The sequence below is a fragment of the Pseudopodoces humilis genome, chromosome 4, assembly GCF_049639895.1.
Source record: "Pseudopodoces humilis isolate 2021_Gansu_Grassland_sample_001 chromosome 4, ASM4963989v1, whole genome shotgun sequence".
NCBI lineage: Eukaryota > Metazoa > Chordata > Aves > Passeriformes > Paridae > Pseudopodoces > Pseudopodoces humilis.
This window is the reverse complement of record NC_142203.1, coordinates 1,802,511-1,828,194: the sequence shown is the minus strand read 5'-3', so window position 1 is coordinate 1,828,194 and position 25,684 is coordinate 1,802,511. Positions and strand designations below refer to the sequence as shown.

The 25,684-nt window shown below is 42.9% G+C and overlaps 1 protein-coding gene across 3 annotated transcripts in view; it reads left to right on the top strand.

The window, feature by feature from the left end:
• Positions 1–4,983: 4,983 nt before the first annotated feature.
• The window catches only part of HAPLN1 (hyaluronan and proteoglycan link protein 1), a 28,628-nt gene continuing 7,927 nt past the window's right edge, over positions 4,984–25,684 (top strand). Inside the window, exons 1-3 of one of the 3 annotated variants that reach the window (XM_088054402.1) lie at positions 4,984–5,083; positions 6,716–6,718; positions 15,966–16,337. In XM_088054402.1, coding sequence (XP_087910528.1) covers positions 4,984–5,083; positions 6,716–6,718; positions 15,966–16,337 — 475 coding nt within the window. Of the gene's footprint in view, positions 5,084–6,497; positions 6,501–6,715; positions 6,719–15,965; positions 16,338–25,684 lie in introns of all 3 variants that reach the window. The other 2 variants (XM_005529446.2, XM_088054400.1) reach the window with 2 other exon arrangements.

Genomic DNA, 25,684 nt, shown 5'->3' with positions numbered 1-25,684 from the left:
GACCAGTCTGCCAACTCTGTCCTGCCTTGATTCCATCATCCTGGGGGACTTTGTCAAGGAGAAAAAGTTGTCTTAGCAAAACAAGTGAAAAGGCAGAATCCAGAGGAGGCATTGTAAGGGTAGTCATGGCAATGGATTTTCATCAGATTTGGTGAGCTGAGGTCTCAAGTCCTCAGCTGGAAAAGAATTTTTGGTTGTGTTTGGAGAATGAAAGGTTTCTGGAGGAGGTGGAGATTATTAAAAAATGAAAATGAATGGGGAAAAGGCATCCTCGGTTGGTGAAACACACACCTCCCTTCCACTGACCACCTTGACCAGGTACAAAGTGACTGTGACAATAGTCTGGGCTTCTGAGTGGGATGTGAACATTTTGCACACAGACAAAATAGCTCAGGTGCTCCACAGTCTGGACCTGAATTCCATTCTCATGGCTTGGCTCAGCTGCCAAAACCCAGGGGTCCACATGTACAGATAAGATTTGATCTTTAGGAGCCTTGGGACCGAGCAGAAATCTGTTTAATCAGCTGGATCGAAGTGTTCTGCTCCAAGCTGCCAGATTTAAGAAAAGCTGCTGAAGGCAGTGTGTGAGTACTGCCTGGACTGGTCTTCTTCTTATTCTATTACCCACCAGACAGGTCTGAAGATGAGACACCCTTCATTACTGCTGCTGGCACCATCTCCCTGAAAATACACATATTTTGTTCTGCTAATGGATATTTCTCTCTGCTTAACACCAGCTCCCAGACAGATCTGAGCTCCACAGAGAGGGGCATGTAAAGGCTTGTGTTATACAGTAGGCTGGTGCATGAGTGTGAATAATTCATGGATTTGGGGGTTATTTCAACCCCAAATTATCAAGACTGATTTTATTAATTCTGCTGCCTGCTTTATGTGCCACTGATTCCTTTACTTGCTGAGCCTCAGTGTACTGGGTTTATAATGCTCCACAGAAAAGTACAAAGTTTTATTAGGAGGCTCCCTGTTTCTGCCCAAGGAGTTTGGGTTTCTCCTGTGCCATTTTCAGTTCAGGCTTCCACAGGTCTTCCATCTCAGGGAAACAAACATATGATATGAGACATCATCACCTCTTCACATAAGACGAAAAGTAACTCCTGTGAACACAAAGCTTTCCACTTTAGAGGCTTTTAACTCCTGCCAGAGAGAGAATATTGAGGTAGGTGGCCCTTGTCCTTACACAGTGGATGTTTGCGTGTTCTGCAGCTAGACAGCAGCTGCAAAAGTAAACAAGAGATATGTTATTCTATTCAAAACAGACATTGGTAGGTGACACTGTTTTTCAGTGCTCTGCCTTTCAGAGAGATGCTTGTCACTTATGCAGCAGAATTGCTTGAAAGCATGCTGTAAACTCTCATAATATGATGTTAAAATACAAAAATTGGTGATTTACAGCCTTTTAGATATGCCAGTAGTAGATGAATTAAGGCTATGTAAGTATTAAAAAATGGTGATTAATGTCAGAGCCTCAAAATGTATCTGGGAATGAGCAGTTCCTGAGAATTGAAACTCTGAATGTACAGTGGCCTTGAACACCTCTCTGAGCCTTGGGGTTTTCCCTTTAAAACTGCTTCCCAGCTTCTCTGCGTGCCTGTCCATGGAGATAGCAGAATCATAAAGTGCAGTAATTGAAACCACTGTGAGTTTCCTGAGTATGACTAATCTTTACCACATCCTAAAAAATATATAAAAAATAAAATAAAATAAAAAAATCATCTGGCCCCAGCCAAGATTTTATTAATTTTAATATGAAAACATCCACACCTATCACGTCTCCCCTGAGGTCGTCCCAGGCTGCTGCAGAAATGGAGTCTGACTTCTATTGCTTTGGCTAGAGGCTGAGGGTGTCAATTCCTCTGGCTAATTGCTTTTTGGATAACCTACAAAGCACCAGGGGTCAGATTCTTGGGCTGGTAATGTATCCTTGGCTCGGTGCCCCCGTTCCCGTCATGGGGAATCCCAGGAGGAGAGTGGCACCAGCTCGTTCCTCACTTCAGGCACACACATTTCCCCAGCTGCTGCTACACGTGGCACAGTCTCTGCCTTTTTACAGATCCAAAATGCCACCAGCTTGGCTAAATCCCCACCCCAGAATCCAAACCAAAACCCCGTGATGATCTGTAGCCACAAGGCTGCCATGTCTGTGACACGTGGGGATGGTCCAGCTGGATGCTGAGGAAAAGGAAAAACAGAATTCCAGGTCAGAACCGGCCTGCCTCTCACCCTGCTTGTGTGATGCTATCACACAAACTCTCTGGAGTAAAACCATGTTTACCTGCCTGGAGGTACAGGGAAATATCCCTAAAAGGTGTATCCTCCATCCCAAAATTGTTTATTCTGGAAATCACCATGGCATGGTGCTGCACAGAGGAGTTTCCCCCATCAGTTTAGGGAGACAGGCAAGGGAGGTGAGGCACGTATGGAGCTTTCCATTCCTGCTACCAGCAGGTGAATCTTCCTCACTGCCTGTGCTTGGTCTGGATGCCCCCAAGAAAGGTCCCTGAGACTGTTTCCTGCCACCAGTGCCACAGAAAAGGGCAGATTCGTGGCAAGAAGTAAAGTCAAAGTGTCAGTGAGCTGTCAAGGCTGATCTGCAGAGCCCCTGTGGGCTTTTCCCCCACTCACAGAGCCCAGAGGTTTTGCCTCCAAGCTGCAGGCAGAGGTGGGAATACTCTCACAGACCTTGCCTTCCAAACACAGCTCCTTTGTTAAACAGGCTACATCTAAATCAATAAAAATCATTCATAAAAAAGACATGTCAGATGTTAGCCAACAGCCAAAACAGTAAAATAAAAAGCCCACCCCCTAACCCAAAGCTGCAGCATTTTGCACTCTGAGAGGAAACACAGGGCGTGGGGCTGGTGAGGGGCAGTGTCACAGGGGTGTGTCCCAGGCCAGCAGTGCCACCCTGCAGGAGCCTTGGAGCGGCCACCTGGAGCAGCAGCTGGGCAAGATGGGCAGAATAAAAGTGGATATTTATTAAAGGCTTCAACAGATGCACCTTGGGCTGGCAGGAGCCTCCCAGGGCCTACACCCAAAATGGATGAGAGTGTTTCAGACAGTTCTAACTTGGGTCCATTCACATATCAGGGTTAACCCTGCAATTACAGCTTCAGCTAATGAAGTCATTTAGCCCCAGTTTGCTCCCTCCAAGTCACTTTTGTTTGTGCTTTTGGGGCCTGAGGCTGTGGGGTGTCCTTGAGCTCCGGGCCCAGAGGGATTGTTGTGTGTGACCAAAGTGTGAGGACAGTGGCTGACACTCTGCATGCAGCTCAGAGCTGTGCACCAGTGCACTGCAGGAGCTGAAACATAAAAAAGCTAAAATCCTGAGGCATCAGAAGGAGCACCCAGCTGGCCCTCCCTGAGCCCAGGCTCGGGCTGATGTGCTCTAGAGGGAGCCACATCTGTCCTTGCTCTCCCAGATGGAGGTCACCAGCCTCCCAAGCTTTCCAGGAAAGAGGGAGTGGCCGCAGAGGCTTGAGTTACTGAGCCTGGACCACCTGGGAAAGAGAGTGCAGCCAGCACTTGTCCTACCTCTAGGCACTCCACAGGAAGGATTCAGGGATGCTGAGCTGGTTTTGAGCTCCCACCCAAGCTGGCTGTGAAGAAATGGAAGGGCAGGCAAGTAAAAGTGCATGTTCTGATATGGAAAACTGGCAATAGCATTTTTTTTTTGCATTTCAGTCTGCAGCAGAGGTTGGTTCAGGTCACAGCATTTAGATGTGGACTTGAAGCACTTCAGGTTTTGTGTCTGCTTGGGGGTAGGGGACTGCTTTCAAAACTTACACCTAGATCCTGGTTTTGACTGAGTACTCTGCAAATTTTATGTGTTTCTTGCTCTGATAGAGAAAAAAAAAAGGAGGAAAGAATTATCTCTCTGCATTTGAGAAAAAGATCATATTAATAATGCCACCACTATTTGATGATGGGGGGGTGGGGGAAATCCTACTCTCTTGAAAGGCAAAGTTGGGAAACAACTCCCTTTTATTTCAAGGAATCAGATTCATAAAAACTACAGCCATAAAACACAACAGCAGCCCAAAGCCTCCACACAAAACCTCTTGTATTTTATGCCTCCTTTTCTATTTCAGGTCCTCATTTGCCTAATTACTTCTCAGAGGCTGGCAGAGATTTTCCCTGCAGCGCTGAGCTCTGCTGACTGCAGAGACCCTACCTGGCACACTCAGTTAGTGCGTCAGCATTCTAGGTGGAAATGAATGAAAAATCAATCAGGGCAACTGCAGTGGTAGCAAATTCAACTCTAACCCACTTTGTGCATGGTTTCAAACATTTCGTTGTGTGTGTTTAGGCATCTTTTAAAGTGGTAAGTGGATCTGAAGTAAAGCTGATCTTCCTAGTCAGCCTAATAAATGTTTTGTCATCTTTGCTGCTCAGCTCGAGCAAATTTGCCACCCTGACTGCTAAGTTAAGCTGCAGACTTGATGGAAAAGCCAAAACCTACAAGAAGATTGTTTTAATCTTGAAAACCTGTCACCAGCAGATTGCCTCATGCAGTGGGTAGAGACACAGTGACAGAGCTTTGATTGTTTTAATTGTATTTGCAGACCAGATCTAGAGTAGGTCTGGAAAATCAAAAGTACACCAGAGCCTCTTTTGAAACACAGGTACTGCTTACGTGTGGTCTTGGAAGGAGTTGGGCTCAGGAATATTTGTCTGTGCACTTGTTTATTTTTTTTCTTGTTGATTTTCTGCACAGGCAGAGTTAAATTTGGATTGCCAGCTTCGCTTAGTAGAACTCCACAATAAAATGGTCCAATATTCATGCCCAAAAAATTAACTTCTGTAACTTCTGTCAGCTGAGTGGGTTCAATACATTAAAAAAAATCCCTCATAAGATCACTGCTCGAACAAGTTGTGCAGTGCAACACTGTAAAAGGTTTCCAAAAATTCACAATCCTCTCCCTATGTGATGCCCTTACAGTGAAGAAGATTCTTTTGGCTGTAAAGATGAAGAGTCTACTTTTTCTGGTGCTGATCTCTGTCTGTTGGGCTGAACCTCACCCTGGCAACTCAAGTCTGGAGCATGAAAGAATTGTTCACATTCAAGGTAAGGAAATAAGTGAGAAAATACCAATATCTTCATAAATTGCTGAGGGAAACAGAATAATGTGCTTAATGACCCTTAATTTACTTTTTCTTTTTAATGCTGTCACACTGTTTTTTGAATGCTTTTATTACTGGTGACCAAATGTTTCCTAATCTGGTTCTGTTGAATTATTACTTCTCCTATGCAAAGTAAAAAAAAAAAAAGTTGCACTGTTTAATAGCACTTAGTAACAACCTTGTAAAGGTTAGTGAGTAAAGTACAGGATGATTTAAGACAGAGAGAAAAAGCATGCATCTTAAAGTAATAAACAACTGCAGTGGGTTGAGATACTTCAGTTTATTGTAGAATAGATTTGATTTTAAGAGGTCTGCTCTCCACATAGCTCTCCACAGCACAGAAATTTATTGCTGTGGTTTATTTAAAAAGGCTCAGCACATCAGAGATCTTAATTGAGCAACGTAAACCAGGGGGGGAAAAAACCAAAAAAAGTAACTTACCCTGAAAGAAAAGCGCCTTTCCTCATACCTTTAATTCACACTAAATATTATCCTGGCCTTCTGCATAATCCTGTTTGGTTCACGTTTGAGTCCCAGAGATTATAGCTGTGAAGGATTTGAGCCTGCAGCACAATGCAGCTGTTTTTTCAGTCCCAGCTTCAGTCGTTGAGGGTTATCCTGCATAGGAAGAATCAGGGGGTTTATGCAGTAAGGACAAGCAGAATGAGCAGGGATTTTCCTGCTCTCACTCCTGCTTTCCTTGAAACTGGCTGAAATCAATTTTGCAAAATTAAGAAATGCAGAATTACCGTCCCTTCTCTCCCTATCTCTCTCTCTTTTTAAAGTTTGATTTCCCCCTATCAACAGCCAGAAAATCGTGCTGTTTGAGTTTTTGTGTAAATATGAATTACCCAGATAGAGCAGGGCACCAGGAAAGGGCTGAATGCTCAGGAAATCACAGGAAAGTCACAGAAGTTAAAGGCACCCTGCACCTATGAAAAGAGGGATTGTCAAGGTCAGAGAGCTGCTCTCCCTCTGAGCAGAATCACAGGATGAAGGTCAAATGAAAGTGTGATGTCAAAATGAAGACCTATCGCTGCTCTGATAATCTTTCTTTCCCAGGGCTCACCAATTTCCAGGAAATTTCAAACACTGATGTCTAACAAACATATATTTTGCCTTTCCTTGTATAATGCAGCTTTATATCTCTGAGCTTTATCTTTCTGGAGAGTTAAATTAGTGCAGTAAATGCCATTCACCTGTCATACATGTCCCCTGTTACTAAACCAAGCAGTTCAGAGCTCACAGATCTTTCAAGGTGAACCCTTCTCCCTCCCCATGAGAACTCACCTGTGCCTCAAGGGTTTCTTTTTTGAAGAAGAGCTGGATAAAGATTTAAATTTGAGCTCTCCCACCAGCTGGTTCAGGCACTGAAATACACAGGCAGACCACAAATCAAAGAGACTGAAACTGCTTGGGATGTGGCATTTTTGCTTCTGGTTTTTGCTATTCCTCTCTGCATTGTGGAATCCCTCCAGGGCTGGGATCCCTCTCCTCCCCAGTGCTGCAAAAGAAATAAAAAAGAGATTAAAAAATCTACACCTGGAGATGGGATGGAGATCAGGGAACGCTGTAGAAGGTGTTCAGGTGTGTTTTTTTTTTAATCACATTAACAAATCCAGCATCCCTCTCCACAGCTGAAATGCAGGAGATGTGTAGCTAAACTCTGCCAGGGTGGCGTGCCTGGGAATGCCTTGGAATTACAAAAGGTGTGTGAACATTGTGTATTTAAGTACTTACAGAGAGGTGAAAGGGATTTCCTGAGGCAGAGAAGGAAACTCTGTTATATTCCCCATTCTTTACATCATGCAATCTCCTGTAGGCTGAGTTTAATTTGTTAAAAAGCTGGGTTTCAGGTCTTCTTACTGTGAAAGAGTTTTCTGATATGGAAAACATCCTCCTAATTCTGCACATTTATTTTATGGTCTTGTTCTTCTCCTTCTGTTGTTTTTTGGCTTACAAATAACATTTTTTTTCTTCCTTGAAATTCACTTTGAAACACCAATAAGATAGCACCATATACCCACAGCTATCATTTGAGTGTACTTTTTAAATTCTTCTCTAAGTGTATCACCTCCTGATCACTGTACTAGTTGGATGCTGTCACCTGATAATATCGGGAATTCATCTTTACACTGGTTCTCATCTGAATTCTTGCTCCTTGAGTACACCCAGCCAGGACTTTATTCCAGAATCTTTATTCCAGGATCCATAAAATCCTCATTTTCCCTTAATATTTCTGTTTTCCACGTAACGATGCTTTGTTCTTCAGACCTGGGATCAAATTTGCTCTTCCCAGCTGTGCTGCAATGCTGATCAACAGCCTGTGGTGATAGAAAGTATTTAGCTGTCAGTCTCCCTCACTGCCTCTTGAAATTAACAAGTACAAGCTTTATATCAATAACTCTTCATACTGGACCTCAAAGAGCTGTGTTTTGCACTCAGCATTAAATGTTATCCTACCTTTTTCACCCCTCTTTCTTCTAATATTTTAAATACCCTCTCTCCTCCTTTCAGTACTGCTTAACAAGCCATATGAAAACTTTATTTATCCAAAAGTCACAATTACTTTATAAGCTAAAATTAGTGGAAATACTAGAGAAATTCTACTGAAGGCAGTTCACTGGCCATTTTCATATATTTTTACCATATCACTCAATTCCCTAAGCTCCAAGCAAATAATACATCACATTCCTCAGCCTTACACATTTGTTTTTATTATATACCTGATATCAGATTACTCTGACTTTCTTTGGCAAATATCTGCTTCATCTTATCCCTCTTTCTAGTCCTGACTCTATTCCTGCTGCTCAACAACTTTACTTCAAAATCTGATCTGAAGCCATGTTTGCTGCTGAGGTCAGACTAATTAGCTGGTTAATGGTTGAATTACTTTCTTTACATGTATTTGTTATTTTGCTGCTGCCCAGAAATGCCTGGTACTGTCCTAAAGTGACAGGTGAGGTCACACCTTCACCATCAGGTTTGCCACACCCAGTGCCAGTAGGTCTGGGTACCCCAATTTTCTGCCCCTACATCAGTGTAAAATCTCCTGATAAGTCTCTCAAATTCAATATTTTTCAATCAGAGCAGCGTTTCATAAATTGTTATTGTTCTACAATTGTGCTTTGCTCTCATGGACACAGAGCTCTGCCTTTCAAATATCCACCCTCTGGGAAAAAAAGAGGTTTTTTTATTTTTACTAAACACTTCCCTAGTCGCTCACACTGCAATAGACACAGCTTTATGTCTTTGTTCTCTTTTAAATATTTCAGTTTTTCTCTAGAAATGATTTGCTGATTTCATCAACAGCTCTGTTCCTGCTGACAATGTCAGTTCTAGCTCCTGGTTCTCTCTTTGTTGGTTAATACAGTTAAATTTGGACTTGAGCAAAATTTCTCATCTGCAAGACAGTTTTACCTCCCTTCTTCTCACAGTGTTTTCAGCTTATTTCCTCTGTCCCAATTTCTTTTTTATATATTTTTTCCCTCCTTTGGCTTTATTCCTGTATTGATGAACAAAATTTATAAAATATGTAAAGCTGCATTTTATGCCTTCTGTGGCTTTATTTCCTTTGCTGGAGCCTGTGGTGGATTTGGTGGTTTTGGTCAGAAAGAAAACAGCACTGCTCCCAGAATACCAATGTAATTAGAGACTCAGATTTATTTTTGTTTTTCCCCCTGAAGATCTGCAAAGTCTCTGTGACCCATGAGAGAGGATGGATCCTTTCAGTGCTCACTTTGTCCCTCTCTCTGAACTGCTCCTGGTGCTGCTCACTGACCAATTACCCAAAAAAAGACAGAGCACCCCTGAGAGATAAGGGCACTCCCCTGGGTGTAGCTGCTCTGAAAAATAAGGAGAGTTGACCAAGCCAATTAATTCCTGAGTTAATTACCTAAGGTGAGCCACAGCCTTTAACACAATTCCAGTTTCTTCAGGCTGTAGAAACACAAGAAGAGGCAGCACCAAGTTTGGTTCATGGAGGATCAAATTTAACATTTCAGCATTCCTCTGAATGTAAGAAATTCATGTTATGCAGCATTTTGCTATGTTTGAGATGCACCCCTTTGCCTGCCAAGATCTCTGCACAGATTTATTTATGCATACCAAAAAAATATTTCAGCATGGAATTAAGAGAATACTTTTTAATGCTGCCCAATTGAAACAAAAAAAAAAAATTAAAAATAAAACAAGAGAAAGCAAAAAAAAAAAATCCTAAGCACACAGAAATAAGTCTATTAACCAATAACAAAAGCAGAGGAAAAGTTTGACCAACTTTTTCTCCAGTATAATGAGTTTTATTTACAGTCCACCTCTTTTTCTTGAAATCAAGTCAGCACCAACAAAGAGCAAGAATCTGAGCAGTTTCTGGACCAGACAAAAACATAATAAAAGATTAAATGCACTAATTCTTATCTGCTCAAGACAATCTTGATTATCTTCACTCTTTTCCGCGTTTGACTTCTTTCCTTCTTCCCACCTTCCATGTATATTTCCACTTGCTACAACACCGACATTTTTTCCACTTTCTTGCCTTTGTGCTTCCTGCTTTAGGTCTGGTTTGTTTTCTCCTCCTTGCTTTTTTGTTTTGCTGTTCAGGACAATTTTGAGGATGCCACCAGTGTGCTGTCATTGAGGGCACCCCAGACTTCGTGCTCTGGAGCACACCTTAAGTGAAAGGCTTATATCTGGGTTCTAAAAAACACATATTGCTGCAGAAACACAAGGATTCACATGGGACACAGGTTTAAATCATTAATTTTCCTTTTTCTGGTTACGTCAGTGGAATTCCACGTTTATAAATAGCATTTAGGGGTGAGCAAGGGACTGGAAGGGTTTCTTGAAGTTTCTGCGTAGTGTTTTGGTTTTGTCAAACAGTCCTCATGCCACCCATGAAGATTTACTTGTGTGGGGAAGGAGTGCAGAGACATTTGCCTTGATTCCTGTTCCATCCTGTTCTACTCTGTGACACCTGATCTCCATGAAATTTATCTACACCCAAGCAAAGCACACTTAGAAGTTATTTAAGGCAGTAATTCAGAAGAGATGATGTTTGTTATTTCCCTGATGGTTTTATGTGCTCTTAGGTCTCCTAGAAACCTAAACCTGAGTTAATATGTCCTCTTTAACAATCCCCCCTCAACGAGTTACTCAAGTTGAGGAGATGGAATCAGCTGAAAAATGTTTTATCCCAGCCTTGTAATGTCTTTTTTACAAAGACAGATTTCTTCTCCGCCATATATAAACCAGGTATTTTTAGCTGTACTATTATTTGGAAACTGAAGCTTCTCACAAAGATTTATCTAGCATTTCTCTTACCAATTTTATATCAAAACTGAAGAGGAACGTGTTGGGGGTGTTCTATCCTGTCTGTTCAGAGGCAGGAACATGGGAGTTGGATCCTTGCCTTTTCTTTCTCATGACACAGCAAAACTGCATCAGTGCTTGAGCCAAAAAAGAACATCTTTCACCAGTCTTGCAGCTGATATATATCTATATGAAAGATTTTTAATTTTTTTTCCCCAAAAGCAGAAGTAAAAAGATAACTAGTTAAAATACATATAGAAAAAATGTGCACTGTGTGCTAAAAAGTGTGTGTATTTCTCCCTCATGTTTTTCCTCAGTACTCTTTGAATGGTACTCCCATACATCAGCAATGCATTTCTCTACTTTTATTTAAATAAAATTTTAATTTTTAATTTAAAGTAAACACTTTAACAAATAACAAATACAAAAACAATAACAAAAAAAAAACAACCTCTGGGGTTTTTTAAAGCAGAATGGCATAGGATATTATTAAGCTAGGGGCCTGCTAACAGTGTGGAACATTTAGGGGAGACAAGAATTCTTCTGAAAAAACACTTCTGTGATGTCATCCCTGGCTCATGATTTTGTTTTTCCTGAATGTAAAAATGCACATTTTTTTTCTTCTGCTGTTGCTTTGTAAGGCACTCCATGAAAATGCTGGAGTAAATAATTTTTGTGGCCAGCATAGGACTGTGGATACTCCTGGTGGATAAAGCAGATAAAGCTGTTTGCCAGGGGTTGTGGTGTGGCTCATCCTCTCCGCCCCACACAGTGTTCTTGGCCCTCCAAGCCAGGCTTGCCATCATGCTGGTGTGCAAAACCCAGTAAAGGGAGAAAAGTAAATAAAAAAGGAGACCAGAAGAAACCCCCACAGCAAAAGTATAATTAAAACACACACACAAAAAAAACCCAAACAAAAAACCAACAAAACAAACAACAAAACAAAAAACCCAAACAAACAAAACAGAAAAAAAACCAAAAAAAAGCCCACAAAAAAACCCAAAAACAAAACAAAAACACCACAACACAACCCAAAAAACAGCCCACAATTAAAAGGTAAACAAGCCTTAATATATACTAATATTTTGAGCTAAACCAAGAAGGCAGCAGGTGGGACTGAAGTGAGAGCTCCAAAAGAGCAAGGCCACCTTGCTGTCCTTGAAATGGGCGTCACACTGACCAACACCAAGGTTAGGAATGGACAGAGCAATGACCACCAGAGCAGGAGTGCTCATTGTGCCACTTTCCCACTGCTGGGGAGGCAGAGATGAGGAGGAGGAGGAGAGAACAGGTGCCCAGCCTGTGCCTCATCATTTAAGGTAGCAAAATATCCTTTCCCTTGCAATTCAAACCAGATACTGAGATACAGCAAAGCCAGCCAAAAAAAATCAGTGTTTTAAGTGAGTTTTCATCTTTTGTCAGGCAGCCTTTCCCTACAGCCTGGGACATGTGTGTTGTCCTGCAGAGCTGGACTCCTTCTGCATCCTGGACTAACCCTGTTCCAGCCAGCTTGGCTGCTCCTGCACTGTGCTTTTTGCCTTTGTCATCCACCTACCTGCACCAAGAGGATTAACAAAAGGCCACAGTCTGTCAGAATCGATAGCAGGGAGGCAGGAGTGGAAAGAAACACTGAAAATTAGTCAGCAGTGGGGCCTGGCTAACAGTCTGCCTGTCTGACCATGCAAAATGTGCCTGGAAGGGTGGAAAGCCCCACCTGGGAAATCTTTCTAATCCAAATTCTGCCCTTGGAGCTGAGACCAGAGCCAGTCAGCAGGGTGCTGCCACTTCTGTCCCATCAGAAGGAGCAGCTGGAAGCTGCCCAGCACTGCTCATCCACCATCTGAGGCTCAGCAGTGACACCTGAGACCTGCCCTGTCCCCAGCAAAGATCCAAACTGTCCTGCTTATAAAGACAGCTCCTCAATGAGGGTTAGACCCTCCTTATTCCAGTGGTTCCAGAGTCCTACAGTTATTTGGCTGTTCACCTCATGAATTCTCTGCTATTTCTGGTAATTCTGGTATTTCTGACAGGAACAGCTCTGGGAAAGAAGTGTTATCCTCCTCAGGTGACACCCTGGGCTCTGTGACCACACCTGGGTGTCCCACCCTTTTCCTTCTTGAAGCCACCTTTCAGATATCCCTGCCATTTAGAGACAAAAGCAATTTTATTTAGAAGTATTAGCCTTGTCAGAATGCCCATGAGAGGAGAAGCCAGGGAGCTACTGCCCTTCAAATCAGTGTTTCCTCTCCCATCACTGTTCACAACATCATCCCCTCACTGATCTCCCATCATTGCTTCACAGCAGATCAGTCCTTGTTTCACTTAGATAACCCAGGAATCAGAAAGCATTTTGCTCATTTGAGCTGAGTTTCACAACAGTTAAAGCAGAGACAACCACATATTTTAAATTAAGGGATTCTGATTTGCTCTGTGTTTGGTTTCTTGGGGGTTTGGATTTTTTGTTGGTTTTATATTTTTTAAATTTGTCAGCTCCAGGAAGAACAAGACTATTCATTTTACCACACTCCAAAAATGTGCAGTTTAGCTAGATTTATCCTTGGCTTTCACTGGCTACTGGATAATAAAGACCTCTAAGCCTCTTGCCAAACCCCTGTCATCTCATTTTTAATCCTGAGTCCCTGCTGCCTTCATGTCTTCTAGCCCAAACTGTCCCTCATTCCCCAGTCTGACATCTGCTTTTCCTCGAAAGCCAGAGATCCTTCCTCCTCTCCCAGATCCAAGATAAGCAGCAGCAGCAAAGTAATTTTCTGCCTCACCGTCTTTCCAGAGAGAAGGGCACATCATCCCATTTTCTGTAAAAAATAATAAAGGACCAGCCTTTTACAAAACCTGTGGGTGGAAGCACATTCCAACTATCACATCTCCCTTGGAACTTCCAGGGGCAAAGGAGATATTCCAGGATGAGAAAAGCCATGTTTTCCTTTCCTTTTCTGGGTTACCATCCCCTCTGTTCTTTACAGCCACTGAGACTCAGGTGATGGCTGCTGCAGAGGGCCAGAGGAGGCGGGAGGCAGCCAGCAGCTTCGGGAGGAGCATCCCCAAATTAGGATGCTGATGCTGGAGTCAGAGGTGACAGTGCTCTGGGCAAGCCTCCAGCCCTTGCTGGCACAGGCACAGTTGTTAGAAAGAGTGAGCATTGACAGCCTGAGTCAGAGCCTCCCTGCTGCCCCAGTCCTTTCCACTAGTATTTATTAACTTGACAATTTCAGTATTAAAGACCCAACATAGCTGAGCTCTGAATCAGATTTCTTGGTAATAACCACCCTAAAGCATAACATTTCTCCTCCCAAGGTGGACAGAGGACTGTGGAACGTCTTTGTCCCCAAAGGAAACAGGAAAATTTGCAGACAAGCTGTGCTGGCTGTCTTCCTTTTCCTCCTCCTCCTCCTCCTCCTGTGGAAACTGCTGGTAACGCTTTCTGTGGTGCCTTGCCTCAGATCACCTCTCTCCTTGGATGCTCTCCCCAGAAAGGGGAAAGATGGATAATTAGAGCATTCCTGAGCCTCTGGAAAGGCGGGCAGTGGAAAAGAACATCATTTAAAAGGGGCTGTAGGTGACCTGCTCTGCAGCTTTGGCTTTTCACCAGGCAGGAAGGTCCCTCACCCTGGCAAAACACCTCACAGCACTCAAACCTGCTCATTCTTGGAGCCCTGGCCTGTGCAGGGAACAGCAGTGCTCTGGACACAGCACCTCCTGACAAAGGGCTGCACCTTTGTGATACCTGTTTTCCTCAAGCAGATGCACATTTGCACTCAGCAAGCTTGTCTTGGCAATTACCACCCTCAGACGTGTTTGCACAAACACAAAATGCTGCGTTCCCTGGGGTGCAGCTCAGTGCAGGAGTGGACAGAGTGGGAAATCCAGCTGAGGCTGCAGTTCAGGCCGATATTTCATTTAACCACAGACCTGTCAACAAGACTCAGAAGCCTGGGACTGTCTGGGGACATTTATGACCCAAAAGTCTCCCTGCAGACCCCTCGTGCTGTGGACACACCGCAGATTCCTGCAGTGCTGAGGACAGAGGCCTGGAGGGGTGGGATAGACACTCCATGGAGAGCTCACCACCCGAATCCTGTCATCCCAGCCCTTCCCTCCATTTGGGAATTTTTCCCAACTGTTTCTCCTGAACCAACCCAGATTCATCCCCAGCAAAAAACTGCTTCTAGCCCCTCAGCAGCCTGTGTTTTTTGGGAGCTTACCCACAGCTTTTGCTGGATTTAGGGAGGGCCAGGCCGAGCCTTGGCCTGGGGAATCACGTTTCTAGGCAGCCACATCGACCTGCAGAACGTGCCCAGGGGTTTGCAAAGTCTCTGTTGACAGCCTGTGAATGCAGAATAAGGTTGGTGGTGCTTTCCCAGTGAGCTGGTGATTTTCTGGGGGTTTTGCTTGCTGTCTCAGTGGTCAAGGACAGCAAACCCAAGGGGAGCGCTGAGCTTGCTCAGCCAGTTTTGCAAACTTCGCATGAGGAGCAAGGCAAGAGGCAATGGAAGGGGGGGAAATTCTTACTTTTGGGTACATCTGCTGACTAGCACATGAAATCTGCATTTCCCAGGGTTTTCCCAAGGCAGCACAGCCTTTGAAAGCCCCAGAGACTCGGGGCTGGAAGTGAGCACTTGTCCCAGCTGACTGTCCTAAGCAAAATTATTTCACAGGGCAACATCTGCTGTGGTGACCTACCAGAGGGAAGGAAAGCAGGAATCCTGGAGTGAGGAGGAGAGGAGACAGGTCTCTTACAGGTTTGCATGAAAAGTGAGGTCAAAATATAAAAGATAAAATAGTGACAAGTTTTAAGGAGAGTCAGAAAAAAAAGATGAGGAAAAAGACCATTGGGATGATGGAGAGAGTGGGCAGCAGAGGACCAGATTTTACATTTGGACTGCCTTACTACAATCAGAAGAGGAACTTACACTCAAAAGTTAGAATAAAATACAAATACAAATGCCTAAAATTTTAGAATTTTTCTGACACCTTTCATGTCAGTGTAAATAATGCTGTTTGATACATTAACTCTTTTCCTGCTCTTGTGAGTGGGATCCTCTGGATCCCAGGCTGCAAGGAGCTTTCTGTGCTGCTGCCTGAACAAAGCTGAATCCCTCACAGAAAAATTGGATTGTGGAAATAAAAAACAAAGCATTGCTAGACAACTCTTGAGCAAGGAAAATATGGGGTTTGCTTTGCAGCCTTTTATGGGTGATGGTGTTCATTCATCAGCAGTACAGCTCTGTTAATCTATTTACACAGTGCCCTCCTCATGATTATAGGATGGTCTCTGCCTGTGTGAGGGGCACTGAGGTACTTTCAGGTGAGCAAATAATTATTTATAACAGGTTTATAAACCTTATTATAAACACAGGTCCAGAATGATTGCAGAGCACTGATCCTGCAGCCGCAGCTGGTTGTTACGGCATCGACCGCATCCGTTTTGTAAAAGGAAGAGTGCAAACAAATTCTTGGGGGTGGGTGGTTTTTTTTGACATTTTTCTCCTCAAATCCTACAGAAAACGGGCCCCGTCTCCTCGTGGTAGCAGAGCAAGCCAAAATCTTCTCTCACCGCGGCGGCAACGTGACACTGCCATGCAAATTCTACCACGAGCACACGTCCACCGCCGGCTCAGGAACCCACAAAATCCGCGTCAAGTGGACCAAACTCACCTACGATTACCTCAAGGAGGTGGATGTGTTCGTAGCCATGGGGCACCACAGGAAGAGCTACGGGAGCTACCAGGGCAGGGTGTCCCTGCGGGAGAGCAGCGAGAATGACGCCTCTCTCATCATCACCAACATCAGGCTGGAGGACTACGGCAGGTACAAGTGTGAGGTGATCGAAGGGCTGGAGGATGACACGGCAGTGGTGACTCTCAATCTGGAAGGTAAGTGACACCTGAGTCACACCTCGAGAAGGATTGATGTGGTGTTAGGGAATTCCTGCTTTTTTTTTAGTTTTTTTTCCCCCTCCTGGTACTGGTAATGTTGTTCTATCTGTTATTGGTTTATCACTGATGTTATCAGTGATATTTGTGTTATCACTGATTTTGTGTTATCAACAATAACAGCAAGCTGAGGAAGCAGAATTCATTGTGCCCCAGGGAATCTCGGCCTGGCACCCCGTGACAACAATCATGTCAAAAATGTCATGACAAAATATTGGAAGAACATTAGGGCTACTATAGGTCATGCTAGCCTATGTCTTGTCCCGACTCCAGACAGACCTGGTGTGAGAGGAGCCAAGAAAGGGTGAGCAAACACAGTATGGAGAGTTACATCTGTTTTTAATTTTCTCCTGTCATTTTGCAGAGGCCTCTGCATCTTTTTACCTAGGTGAAATTATTTCAAATTCCCCCCCCAGTAGTAACTTACAAAACTTCAGGATATTTTAGATTATCAAGAAAATGCAAATTGTCTCTTAAAGATGAAAAATGTTGGAGTAGTTATCCAGAGACAGTGGGTTTGCATTTTTGCAGCCTTATAATTAGATAAGATCTTTATATTACCTGTCAGGATAACTCCTACATGTAATGTCGGTTTTTTTCAGCATTATTCTTGAAAACAGTAAAGTGAAAAAGTACTGAAACTGGTTTAAAGAGGACAAAATTTCAGCTTTCCTTACTTCTTATGCAATTCAGATACATTTTATGAGTCTCAATGCACGTAAAAGAGTGTTTAGCCCTTTCTCTTTTTTTTTCCCAAAGCACTGCACTGAACACAGAGGTAAACTAAAGGTTTCATGAAGACATTTCACATCTCTGACACTTAGCAGCAAGTGTGTGCCAGAGGGATCCTGAGAGAGGGAGAGGAGAAAGAAAGAAAAAGGGGAAAAGGGGAAAAATATGAAGGAGAAGGAGAAGGAGAAGGAGAAGGAGAAGGAGAAGGAGAAGGAGAAGGAGAAGGAGAAGGAGAAGGAGAAGGAGAAGGAGAAGGAGAAGGAGAAGGAGAAGGAGAAGGAGAAGGAGAAGGAGAAGGAAGAAAGGAGAAAAGGAAAAGGGGAAAAGGGGAAAAGGGGAAAAGAGGAAAAGGAAAAGGAAAAGGAAAAAAGGAAAAGGAAAAGGGAAGAATATAGCTAGCCTGCACAATTAGAATGTCTGAGTGGTTCTTGGAACTAAATTAACATAATGGGCTTAGTTTACTTCTTTACATCTATTCTTTCATTCCTGGCTGGAGGCCACAGAAACTTCCCACTTTGGACTGCAGAAAATCCCTGCCCAGTTTCCATGCCAGCGGGGTACTGCATTTAGGTTGTTCCACCCCACATAATTCATCTTTAACAAGAACCTGCCCTGTTCTCTTCAAACTTTTGAGTTAAAGAAAACTGGGCATTTACATATTTAGCCTAAGTTCTCTAAAGCAGCTATGAGTGAAGACAGAAATGAGCTGGAGGAGAAAACACTTTATTCTTCTCTGGTGCCCAAAAGCTCTTGTGTGTTCGGCCTCCCCTCTGCTGGGGCAGTCTCTGTAGGGGCTGCTCAGCCACTGAAGGGAGAGCAATTCCTCTTGGCAGACTCAGATTTACCTGAGTGAAACAAGGCTCTCCTCACCTGCCCCAGTTCTTGCTTCCTCTGCAGCAAAAGTTCATAATTTTTCTGCTGTTAAAAGCCAGGGAACTGTGCTGTGAGTGCTTCCTGCTGTGCCTGGGAAGGGGAGATGCTGATGGACGGGGAAGCAGAGCAAGTTTGCCTGAAGCTTTGTACAAATTCTTGTGCACATGCAGAAATCCATATCTGAAGTTCATTATTGGATGGCAACTGCAGTGGCAGAGCAAAGAGAAATAATTTCTTTACTGCATGCAATAACACAAGGGAGATTTGTTTTGAAAAAGGGAAATTTTTTACCTTTTTTACTGTTACTGTTTTGTAATATAGCACCAGCCTTGGATACAAGGTCAAGGTCCCCCCTCCAAAACAAGGAAATTCATAAGTAGAGAAGGAATCATATTTCTTCAGCCAAGTATGTTCCAATCTGCACTCAAATGAAAGTTTATATATTTTAACCTGTGTCTGGCTAACATAAGGAGCAATGTTTTCTCAGTGGTTTTTGTCAAACACCAGACAGGTGTAAAGGCTGTTCGTTTCTGACATTGTGGAGTGGTGTCTCTTAAACTGGCAGGAACATTTTCTCTGCAAAATGAAATTTTTTTTTTTGAAATTTGCAAAACTTCATGGTAAAATGTAAGCTTTCAAGTAAGATGAGAGTGGTGGGAGTCAACACAACCTTGCTTGTGTTGACTAAATCCAGTAATTCTGGGTCTGTGGTGCACAGAAATTTCCTAATAAAAAGATAATTATTAAAATATAGTAATAATACAGTGGAGATTTATAGCTGATAGAATATGTTCCTCTGTTTGCATGGCCCCGTGTTTATTTTCCTAATAGCCCTGCAGCTTTATGTAGTTCTGGCGTTAATTGCCATTTCATGCATTTGAGCAAAGCAGAACAGATCTGGGGGGGAACTAAACAAAAATAAACCCACACTATTTGGACAAAAAATTAAAATATATGGGCCCATTCTAACACTCTACAGTCTGGTGTAGATAATCAGGTTGATCTCACAGTGGGAATGATTTGCATCAGTAGCCTGGTGTCCTGAGGTGGTGGCCTTAAGGATGTTGATTGGCAGCAGGACAAAGCCATTTTCACCCAGGAATGCCCAAGAGCAGTACAAAGCAGCTGGTGGCTCCTATGTGAGCTCCCTGCATAAACCCATGGCCGTGTATCAATATCAAAATTGTTGACCTCCACCTCAATGGACCTTTTTTCTTCTCCTACTCCAATAGCATTTTATTCTTACTGGCCTTAAAGGCCTCCTGGGATTATCATGAAATAAACCATCCATCATAACTGGGCACTTTTAGCTTTGTGAAAAACACTGAAGTTAGATTCAGTCTGAATTTGTTACATACCTTGCATTTTTGTGTTTTCCTCATTTTATTTAATTCGGGACCACAACATTTTTTCCCCAGACCTGAGAGATTATGCTGAGCTCCAGCTAAAGCTCAGAACCGGACCTCACTGCAGCTTTCCACAACCACCAGCTTTAGGATCTCTTCAGTCATGTCATTATTTTCACCCTGTTTGTAGCCTGAGGAAGCAGGAATGGCCTTGGGGCTCATGAGTGTTGGTCTGGGCGCAGCAGCTGCAAGAAGCTGAGGAAAGCAGGACATTCTTTATGGAGAATCAACCTCTTCACCAAAGACATTTTCTGTCTGAGCTGGCCTTGCTCTCCTCCTGCACATAAAATATGGATCATGAGTTTTACACTCTTTGTGTCCTGAAAGTCAAAAGCCTGACATATTAAAAGGCCTCAGACAGCAGGCAGATACTGTTGCCCGAGTAGTAAGCAAAAAAAAGAATCCTCATCTTACATTAAATTTTGTTTACGGCAGCTTTTTACAGTCCCACACTAAATTTTCTTTATGTTTGTGCTTTGCTAGTTTATTTCCCCTTGAATACCTGGTGCTGTAATGAATCTCACTGCACCAGGTTTGTGAGTTTGGCCTCTTGGGCATGGAAAGCTCCAGCCCTGAGGTGCTGCTCAGGCACAGGTTTTGTGTGTTTTGTATGTTTTTTGTTTTGCCCTTCCTTCAGGAGAGCCTTGGGAGGGGTGACAGAGAAAGCAGGACAACAGCCAAAGGCAGGTTTTTACTCTATTAGAATTATTTATTAATAGTTTCTCTCTTCAAAGGGAGGTGAGAGTTGAACACAGGCTATAAAATAATTACCTTTTACATCCAACTCTTCTGGGAATTTGAAGATCTGGATAAAATCATTAAAAGCCTCTGTAGAAAGCAGCCTTTAGATAGAAGCTAACCCTTTGTGTAGCTCCCCAAGAACCAAAAATCACCAGCATCTGAGTTCTTGTTTTGAGCTATGTGGGTCTTTAGGTCCAAGAAAGGAGAAAAAAACCCAAAAACCAGGCGTCCCTTTCAAAACCAGACTCTATAGTTCAAAATAGCTCAAACAGATCCATAAGCTTCATATAAACAAATTTTTTCAAATTGTCAAAACAATCATTTTTCTATTCTGTTCATTTGGTCTTCAGCTGGATTTAAACAATGGGTAATTCAGAGTTGAAACCAACAGGAAATCAACTCCATGCTCTCAAGAGCAGGAGAAATCAGATTTAGCCTAATAATGCCATATTTGTTTCCTCTGTGTGTTGCTGTTACATCCATACAGACACCAAAAGAACCAAAACCATTTCTGATATCCTCTGTGTGATAATCCATTCTACTCTTTGATGAAAAACTGATTTTATAGGACACAGCTTTTGCGGGTCCCTAGAACAAAAACAAAAAGAGGGGGGCTGTCAAGAGCAGACCAATGTAATTCCTTCTGTGGCAGGGCTTTGCAGACAGAGCTGTGTTTGCACATGCTCTGAAAAAATGGTCCTTGAAAGATGCAGGTGAAACAAAAAGCTTAAAAAAACTCACCTGAAATTGAATTGAAACTGAAAATGATGACACAGAAGGAAAGTGTTAAAAAATTTAAGAGTACTTAGGAGAGCAGAGAGAGGCAACAGTCTCCCAATTTTTGATAAAGGGTGCAGAAATACAAGGGAATAATCTTCCCTGGGCCAGATCAGTGCAGTTTGTGTATTTTTATTGGGTAGAGGTAAGCAACCCCACTGACAGTAATGGGATGCTGGGGGGACACTGTCTAAAGGTTCAGTTTCATTTTTAGGGAGATTGATACCTGCTGACAGCCAGTGGCTGGATGATCACACATCTGACAGTTCTGACAGGCAGGAAAATGATGGAGACTCTGTGAAAATGTGGGGGTCACCAGTTTTTTATGGAATTTCAGGAATCCAGCGTGGAAAATTTAGCCATCGAGTGTATGAACCTGCCAAGATAAAACTGTACCCTACAGTACAGTAAATAGCAAACCCTACTGCTGCCCCATGTTTACACTGGCTGCGGGAAAACTTACTTTCCAGTTTTGGCTAAAACTCAAGTAAGCCTTTCTTTACTCCAGCTGTGAAAAGATTTTTTTATTATTTTTTTTTCCCCCCGTATGGATCAACAGAAATTTGTGTTATTCTGTTTCCACGTGTCAATAGTCCTAGTGCTAATTGTGTGTGGTGCTGGCTTAATTAACACTCATAAACCAATAGAGGAGTTGAGTTTTCTGAGGTTTTTTCCTCACACTGTTGTTTTGAGTAAATGCTGGCTTTCCTTGTGCTGACAGTGTGTTTGAAGTGACTGCTTACACTGAATTTTAGGGGTTACCTACGTATAAGACTCTGAAATATAAATAAGATAAATACATTCCCAAAAAAAACCCACAGCAAATGGAGAAGAGCTGTACATTTCCTCACTTGGATGAGAAATCCATAGAAGTGCTGGTGTTCCTGTGGGGAGGATATATAGTACAGTTCTCATGTCCTGATTTGGTAGAAACCCCAATTTCCATTACAGGATTCATTTCCTCAACTGCAGTTGCTTGGTCGCAGGTGCATACATCCCCTCCTCTCTCGGCATCAGATCCATTCTCTGCTGAGCTGGTGTGTCTCAGGTTCTTCCTGTCTCTTTTGGGGGCAAGGAGGTCCTTCCCTGGGGGCAGAACCTATTCCAGAGAATCCTGGGTTTGGGAGAGCAGCCACACCATGATTCCTTATAATGGAAATTAATATCCCCACTTGGGCTCCAGACAGGGCTTCCCTGGGGTAGGGAATGGGATCACCAGGGTCAAGCCAAGGCTCCTCAGCTCTGCCTTCCCACAAAGTCACCAGATTTTAACCTTCTGAGGCTGGAGGTTTTTGTCTCCCTGCATTTTTTTAGCTGAATTTGTTAATGTTTGGGAGCGGGTGTTTTGTCTAGCGGCAGAGCACAGGGCTGGAGTCAGAAATTGAGGCTCAGTGCTTTGGGAACAGCAAGGAGCCTCAGGACAGCTTTTGTCCATTCAGGAACAGATGGGATGGATTACCCTTTGACGGGTTTGTAAGGTCCAGGGCTGAGGAAGACGCCCTGCCATTAACTAAAGCTCAGCACTGCTAAAGTGTAAAAGAAAGGGAAGATGAAAATCGAGCTCTCACTATGAATTTTATCAAGGTTTGGTGAGGAAATTAAGGAGGAAGGAAAAAAAAAAATTAACAAAACTGCAAGGTAATGCAAAGCTGCACAAAGCACATACCCAGTCCATTTTCCTCAGCAAAATCTCCCCTGACCACCCCCAGCTGCAGGGTGAAATTAATGCTAATCAGTTGCAGGCTTGTACTGCAGATGAACTCCAACAAAAAATCAGCTTCTATGCAGTCTGCTCAAATATAGCCCAAAGCTAATATTACAGTTTAGTGCACATTTATGTTATAAAAACATTATGTCCCAAGCTGTCAAACTCAGATTTGTAACACATTTACATACACAGCTAGCCCCTTTTGAAAAGTGATTTTGGAAACCTTAAGGAATCAAGTCTGTTTAAATAGCTGTCAATTAGTTGTTGCTCAGTTTTTAGAAGTATGTAAGTTTATATCTTGATCTTTCCTAATTGTAGGGCGTTTTTTTAATGTATATGCAAATCAAACACATGTACTGGAAAAGGAGTCTGTTGTCTGGGGAAATGTAGTCCCGAAAAAATAATAAGTATTAGATTTCGAATAAAGTAAAAAGGCTTGGATTCCTATTACATTTGCTAAATTTTTATTATACCCAGTGATATTTCTATCCATTAGCACTGACGAAGAATGGCTCTGTTCTTAACAAACATATGATGAAGGAAAAAAAGAGATCCAGAAAAATAGGAAACATCTTCAGTGTCTTGTTTATGAAGTTAAATGTAACACAGGTTGTGTTTCATTACATTCATACGCTGCAGTTCAGAACACCACAAAACAGAAAAGCCCTTTAACAAAGGATTTACAAAAGGGAAGAACTGAAGCAGACTCTAGCTAATTGAGGAAGGAGAGCAAAATATTGTTTATTATTACCCTGCCAAGTTTACATTTGCATGCTTTATTTTCTTGGACCAAGTCACTGAGATTTAGTAATAGCAAAGACTTTGTTTAACAAAAATAACACTTGGATGACAGAAGGGTGAGGGAGAGCAGAGGAAGCAAGGGGACTTTAGGAAACTGGTGGAATAGATACAGAAATGGGTTAGAATGTTCTGAAAGAAGAGTGGCTTCATCACATGGTGACTGCCTTGTTTGACCACTGGGTAATTTCTCTATCCTGTGCTGTGCTGCCCTGAGGACAATGAAATTGTTATAGTCAAAAGGATCCAACAGCAGGAAAAAAGTAAAAAGAAAGGTGGACATTTATGCCAGTGCTAAATTTTTGGCTGATGTGTTATCTTGTCTTCAGTCCCTCTGAGTCCTACAGAGATGTCTGAGGATAAACATTCTGAGCTGGATCTTCTCTAATACCATTTTATTTCAGCTTATTATGAGGCTGGGATAAAGCCAGCTGTAAAATTTAGGTCTGGGTTAAGTTTCTAAGCCCTGCCAAAGATTAGGGTGGTCTGATCCAAATTTTGTTTCAAGTCTCTCTTTTCCCTTTTATCAAACCCACATGGGGAGGTGGTCCTTCAGTGCTTTCTGAGACATCTTTCATGCTCCAAGGAACAATGCTCTTTTTCATAAAACAAGCAGAAGAAGGAAAAAAAAACCCAAAAGCTGTGGGGTAAAGGCAGTGACTGTGATTAGATGTCACTTTTTAAACCTCTCTGGAGCTGTCCCCAAGTTTCCCAGCCCCTCTTGGATGTCCTCTGTCTGCTGTAGCTGTCTGCAAGGGCTGGGCAGCCAGGAGCACCAGACAGGGCTTGGGTTCAGGCTGTGTCCTTGTCCCCTGGGGTGGAAGACAGCATTTGGCAGGGCCATGCTCCTTGCACAGCCACCCTCCCTCAGGCTGAGCCATCAGTGCTGTAGGGGCAGAGAGGGACACTGGTGTCACACATGGCTTGCGACCAGGGCTGTGCCACCATCTGCCCTCTGTGAGGGGCTCACCTGCCCTGAGAGGTGGCAAATGGCCCAAAACCAGGTGGAAAGCAGCAGGAAAGTCTCCCACACAGCTCCGCTGATTTAATTTCCCCATAGCTGTTCCTGCTTTAAAACCTGAAGCTGTGCTTCCTACCAGATTGAAATGCTGTTGTTAAGGCAGACATTCCCATTCCTGGAATAATATAAAATTAATTAAAAAAAATAATTAAAAAAAAAACCAAACAAAAAACAAAACCAAAAAACAAGAGAACAAAAAAAACCAAAACACAAAGACCCCCAAAAAGCAAACAAAAAGCAACTGTCTTGAACCTCTCAGGAAATCTTGGTAAGGTCTCATGCAAAGAACACAATGCTCTTTTATGTTGATCTAAACATTTTGTCTTAATGTCTATCTGTAAAAAGAAGAAATCCATAGAAATGTAGTGATTAACTCAACAATTTATTCTTTCTAAATAACTGCCAGGAGCTCACCTGCTCCCTTTCCATGCATCAAAAACCCCACCAAACCAACCAACAAACAAAAACACACACATAAAAAAAAAAGTCACCCAAACAAACAAAATTAAAATAAGTAAAAAAATAAACAAAAACAAACAAATTCAAAATTGGAGCTATGCTAGGGTTTAATCGAGCCTTTTTAAAATGAGAAATTGACATTACAATGGATAAATGGAAATTTTCTACGAAAATATGTAGTTGCAAAATTCCATCTAGCTCTGCTCCTCTTTGAGGCCCGTGGGAGCAGGGGAGTGAGACCACCGTGGTGACAGCGAGGTGTAGGTGGGACCTGCAGAATTGGCAGGATTCCCATTGGGAAGGGGATGAGGCCACGGGGAGATGAGCCAGCTAGCTAAGGCAGCACAGAATCACAGGCTGACAGAATGAGGTTTCCAGGTTGGAAAAGACCTTTAAGATCATCAAGTCCAAACTACAACCCAAAATCCCCTCATTAACCAGACCATGGTGCTCAGTGCCACGTCCAGCCTTTTTCTAAACCCTTCCAGGGATGGTGATTCCACCACCTCCCTGGGCAGCCCATCCCAGTGCCCAGTCCCTCTTTCAGTGATGAATTTCTCTGTAACATCTAACCTAAATTTTTTTTTGCTTTTGGGAAGAGGCTAGCAGCCCTAACCCAAAACCAAGAAGACCCAAAACCAGTTCTGCCGTGGGCGTTCTTCCCCAGAAGTAAGCCACACGCCATGGAGCCAACCTTCCCCTTTATTCCTCCTCCTGGTGGCTGCCAAAGCTGTTTCCCTTCTCTCTGCTCCTTCAGCACCTGGTAACCCTC